At 32.1% G+C, this 6,000-nt stretch overlaps 1 protein-coding gene across 1 annotated transcript; it reads left to right on the forward strand.

Annotated features, from left to right (window-relative positions):
* Positions 1-3,144: 3,144 nt before the first annotated feature.
* On the forward strand, positions 3,145-5,702 carry LOC118179813 (caspase-3-like). Its single transcript, XM_035348973.2, has one exon. The coding sequence runs from the start codon at positions 3,652-3,654 to the stop codon at positions 4,624-4,626; it is 975 nt and encodes a 324-aa protein (XP_035204864.1). The 5' UTR covers positions 3,145-3,651; the 3' UTR covers positions 4,627-5,702.
* Positions 5,703-6,000: the final 298 nt, after the last annotated feature.

The following is a 6,000-nucleotide window of genomic DNA, read 5'->3' on the forward strand; positions in this document are numbered from 1 at the left end:
TTCCCTGTACTTTTAAACACATTTGTGTTAACATCACCAAAAATGTTCACACGTATTAAAATACAATTTTTGCTTTGCTAAACGCAGAAATTTGAAAACAATAAAATGCTTATGACAAGTTTTCTTTATTTCACGAAACCATTTATAGAAACTTAAGTGAGAATTCTGATAATTGTGTTAAATAAACCAAAAAAATTTCATATACAACAAATAAATAAAAGTAGTTTGGCTTTTATCAAATAAAACTTACTAACACAGTTACAAAGACATTTTATGTCATAAAGTCCAGTAATTTAGTATAGTATTTTAATTTTTCATAAAAACAATGAAGTATTTTCATAATTATGACGTTATTTTTATTTCTTTATAGATAAACTTTAATTTATTAATTTTTTAAGCAATCAAACGATTGTGCAAGTAAGTTATTTTAATAATTTGAAATATATATGTATTAAATGAATTTGAAATATATATGCATAAAACATGTATTAATCTGTTTGTTAACTTTGATTCTGCACGGAAATCTCGAGAATGTTTCATAATATTTATGCTCACAAATGCAATGCAATTCTAATTCCTTAATCTGAATTTATCTGCATATCTGGAGGTGTTTTTTTAGTTCAAAGCGGCAATTTTCCCAGAAGGACTATTAATTTCGTTTTGCATTTTGCGTTGATTAAGTACAAGCGTTGTTTCACTTTTCAAACTGTTGCCACCAAATATTGCCCTTTTAAATACTTTTCAAATTGTTGCCCTGTATTATATTTAAAGAAAATGAATGATGAAGAATCTGCATAAATGTATGTATGTTTCTCACATTATGCTAAAACAGCGGTACCTAGAGTCATCAAATTTTGAGTAGTTTAATCCTCCTGCGAATATGGGCATCTGGATGCCTAAATTTGGAATTTGTTTTATTATCAATTTCATATTTTGTAAAACTTGAATGAATTTTTGATTAACAAACAATGATTTCAAAGCGAGCAATGGCAACATTGTAAAGAAAAAAACATTTTTATCTCCAGCGTGCGAGACTGTGTATAGGAAATTCTAAAGATATGTTCATTTTAAAATTATTTTGCGATATTGCTCTTGAACCGAATTTTATGGTTCAAGTGCAAAGAACATGATATTTAATAAATAAAGGTAACACACAAAATGTTTAAAAAACACCCCTTTGGACATAATTTAAAATGTGAAACCTTTCAGATTTTTTATTATTTATTTATTTTTTATTAAAATCACTGTGTTGGAAGACATATAATTTTTTGTACACTACCTTATGATTGGGATAAGTTTTGTGAACAACCCAGTTTGTTTTACTTGCTGCGCCTGTGATCATACTTTTTTATGTTCAATACGGCTACTAAATTGTTTGTCTTCTGTTTCTTCAAACGTAACAACTGAATATGTATGCCAATAAACGGTATCCATTCATTCAAGATTTCGTTTAAGTTTCAGTCATAAGAAATTAAGAAAAATCACCATTAAATCTTTACATTATGGTAACTTGGCGATTTTTTGGCGAAAGTTTGGCGACCAACCCTGTTACAGCAACCTACTAGTTTTGTTTTGGACGCCATTTTGTTTTCACGAAGTAGAGGCATTTTTTTTTTTTTTTTTTTTTAACTCAATATTTTTTCCAACAATCTGCTAGCCGAATTACGCTTATACTAGAACTTTTATGGAAAAAAAAATGCTTAATTACGACGAAGATTAGGTGCGAAATTGAGAGTGCCTGCTTGCCGCGTTTTTAAGAATTGCACATAAACGGTATCCCTGTACACGTCGACCTATTTTCTCTTTAATAAACATCCCAGAATTGCACAAAAATGGCATTGCGCACACTCTTGACTTCTATGTACACATCGACCTATTTTCACTTAAAAAGTCAAAGAAAATTGACAAAAATCCAATTCTTCTTACTCTTCTAAAAAGCGCCAAACAAATAAGTGGACGATTCTGCACTTTAGCAGCAAAATTGTTTCTAAGTGCTTATTAGCTAAAATCCCGATTGGAATTTTCCGGAAAATGTCAAATTACATGTCTCATGATCTCTCCTTTCTCTGAGACAAAATAATCTGTGATTCGAACTGTGTACTTCTCAGATTATTGCTAAAGTCCTAGCTAGTAATCTTTATCGCCTTACCAAAATGTCGCCAAACTACCTGTTACCATCAAGAACACACTAACGGATCTTACACATCCATGATTCATTCGAAATCACATACTTCTATTTGTCAGGTAAAACAATTCGATATTTCCGTGATGTCAAAAATTTAAAAAAAAAAGGTGGGGTAGGGCTTGAAAATGGCGCCTCAGGGCTGGTGCAACCTGTTTGGCAGAATTCAGGGGCAGTAAAATTTTTAGAATTTGAACAGGTATTGGGCAACACAATATATAGGCAAATTCCGTAAGCATACATTTTAAAATTGAGTTTAAGGGAAAAAAAATATTTAAGCCATTGGGGTTTGTAATAGAAAATGTCAACACTGATTGTTAGAACTGAAAACATGTTATAATAATAGTTGCCACAGTTAGGACGTAACGTAAATATGAGTCAGTTTCCCTTAGAAAGTTTTCCACGATGGCATTCCACCCTTTGTGCAGATAGCCCGTGAGTGTTATATTAATATTATTATGATTATGATGATTGTGTGCTGAAATGTATACTCTATGTAGAAGATGAAGTAGCTGGTGTTGGGCTTCAAGGAATAGGGGTTTTTTTTTAGGGATTCGATAAACACCTCAAAGAAGGGGGTGAAGCGGAGAAGTCAGAGGGCTCTTTTAATGGCCATTTTGTGGCAATTTCTAAGGGTTTGAATTTATTTGTAGATAGTTTACATAACACGATTTTCGCGATTACAATACTTCCGTACAAGGAAGTAAAAAGTGGGTTAGCTTAAAATTTCATTCTTTCCTTCTACTTAAAAATATTTTTATTAAAAAGAGAGCAACAATTTCTGACTACTACGGATTAATCGTTTTAAACTTTGCATATAACAAGACAAAATTCTTTTTTGGTACATTTTCGCTCATTGTAAACATCGCGATGTGTAGCAGAAGCATAGCGCCATCTAGCGGTCAAGAGGAATATCACAGAGGCCACCGAAACCACAAAAGAATATTTTCACACTAAAGGCAGGCCTAGATTTTCATATTTCTGCTCGCATTTACGTAATTCTGATGAGGAGGTATATAGTTTTGAACCATAGGCACTCCGTAATTTTTAATCATTGGCAGACCTAGAGTCAGAGTCGTAGCTAGGGTTTTCAGCGCCCAGGGACAACTGAAGATTTCGCGCCCCTATTGCTTGCCAAGGATGGAAAACATTTAATTCTAAAATGTCGTAACATCAGTTTGGCGCCCCTTGGATTCTTCGCCCGGGAAGAGATGCCCCCCTTGCCTCCCTCTAGCTACGCCCCTGCCTAGAGTATAAGTTGGCGTTGCGTACACGCATGAGTGGACGTCGGACGTGTAGACATTTCGTGTTAATTTCCTGTGTGCGAGTGTTGTTTTGATATGAATATGAGAAAAAGTGGTAGAACTTTGTAGTAATGTGTATCAATTTATGATGCTACTTTCGATACTATTTTTCTTTCTGAAATAAGAATCAGCAGTGTGTAAAATGAAAGCTAATAATTCATAACCATGAATCCTGAGCACAGAAAAATTTTAGAGAAAAATAGAAGTTATCTTGAACATAATGTTGATAAATTTCGCCTAAGAGAATCACTGATTGAATCTAAATTATTTACATCTTCTATGCTAAAAGATGTATATGAAGGGGACGCTAAATTGTTTGAAGAGCTTCCAACTCGTGGACCCAAAGCTTTCTATAAGTTCCTCTCAGTTCTTAGAGATGCTGGTTATAATCACGTAGCAGTAAATTTGGAAAAGGGCGCATTGAATAATTATGTAATACGATTAAATCATAAAGATGATACTTATCATATGAGTCACGATACAGCTGGTTGTTGTTTGATTATTAATAATATGCAGTTTGATTCTTTTAAAGATCGCACTGGATCAGATAAAGATGAAAAAGGATTTGAATTTTTTTTCCAAAAAGTTGGTTATAAAGTGATTTGCCGTCAGAATAAAACAGCGGAAGAAATGTTTTCTATATTACAGGAATTCTCGGAATCTGATTTTAAAAATCAAAATTCATGTATTGTTATTATCTTGAGCCATGGAGGTAATGACAAAAATTTAGATGCTATCTATGGCAAAGATGGAAATTATATTTTATTAAATGAAATTTTGGCTATGTTTAATAAAAGTGAAGATTTGGTTGGGAAACCCAAAGTATTCTTTATCCAGGCTTGCCGAGATGAAATTTCAGTTGGGAAGAAAATCACTGAGACTAGTTTATATAATGAATCAGCGTTTACTGATATATTGCTTCTTCAGTCAACACTTCCATATCACGAATCATATCGACATACTGAAAAAGGTGCATATTTCTGCCAATGTCTCATTCAAGTATTAAATGATCATTATTGTAAATATGATCTTTTAACAATGACACATTTTGTTGAAGATAAAATGCAGATTGAGTGTCCAGAACCTCAAGTAACTACTGTTACAAATTATTTTTTTAAAAAGAAATTGTGTTTTAAGTAATTTGTATATTTTATACATATCTTTCAATATTAACAAATTCAAGATATCAAATTATCATCTGTTTTGCTCTTAAGTATGCTGTAAATATATGAAATTAATGTAAACTCTAACCTATCAAATAAACTATAATATACATTTTATGCTTGACTATAATGTTATAATTTTATAAGTGTGCTTACCATTCTGAAATTATTATTAAGTATTTATAAGGCAATTCGCATGGCAACATTTTGGTAGTAAATACATGTAAATTTATTAACTTTAATAAAGTTATAATGATTTTTAGCATTATGTGTAACTCTTATATACTTAGTATTTGAATTTTTCCTCAGTTTTTATTGAGATAATTGACAAAACAGATTTATTTATTTGAGGTGGCTCTGCCTAGAAAAACCTTCTCCAATTATTAAAGATAAACTGAATGTCAGAATTGTATTTTCATGAGTTTAATTTGCTGTTTTGCATACTGGATGACTTGCTAGTATACACTTGCTTATATCTTTAAGCTGTAAATTAACAGTAATTATGTAACATACATCCTGTTTGCATATAGATTTAGAAAGCCATAAACTAAGAATTGAAAATATACTTCAGGGTATACCTTGGCAAAAATTGGTGATTTTTTTTTTTTTTTTTTTTTTTTTGGTGTGTGTGTGTTATTTTTGTTTATGTGCAACGCCCTCCTAAGTGAAATAGTGTCCAAAACATAATACGGGGATACTCAGATAGCTGGCACTCGGCAAGGTTCCTGAAATTGTATTAGGTGCCAAACATTGGGAAGAGGCTTCAGGTTGCTAGCTCAGATGTTAACTACGATAAGGAAAGTTATATTTTCTTTCGATATGTAGATAACTTTGCCTTGGGTTTTGTGATAGTTAAACCTTTATCAACGTTACCTTCAAGGTAACTTATTTTTATTCAAGATAACTTCTATTTTCTTAAGTTTATTTTTGATATGTAGATAACTTTGACGATATATCTTTGTGCTAATGATGACATGACTTTGTCAGTAGATGTTTTGAATTTGCTTATTATTTTCTAAATAAATTAATTACCCCTGTGGTAAAAGTTTACAATTGGGTGCCTCTTGTTTTTTGGCGATTCTTTTTTGACGCCAAGATTGGCGCCAGGAAGACACAATTTCAAGATGGCCGCTACACAAAACCAAAATAAGAAGTCAAAGAATTGCATAAACTCTATGTCCATGTACACGTCGATCTGTTTTCACTTAAAAAACCATCCCAGAATTGCACAAACAAGGCATTGCGCCTTGCTTTAAATTTGACCATGTACACATCAATCTACCGTAATTTCCGGAAGAAACACCGCGGCGTTTACGTGTTTAAAACTTAAATTTTCAATGGGTGCGGCGTT

The sequence above is a fragment of the Stegodyphus dumicola genome, chromosome 2, assembly GCF_044657685.1.
Source record: "Stegodyphus dumicola isolate Sdum_Otavi_A_Nest chromosome 2, ASM4465768v1".
Taxonomy (NCBI): domain Eukaryota; kingdom Metazoa; phylum Arthropoda; class Arachnida; order Araneae; family Eresidae; genus Stegodyphus; species Stegodyphus dumicola.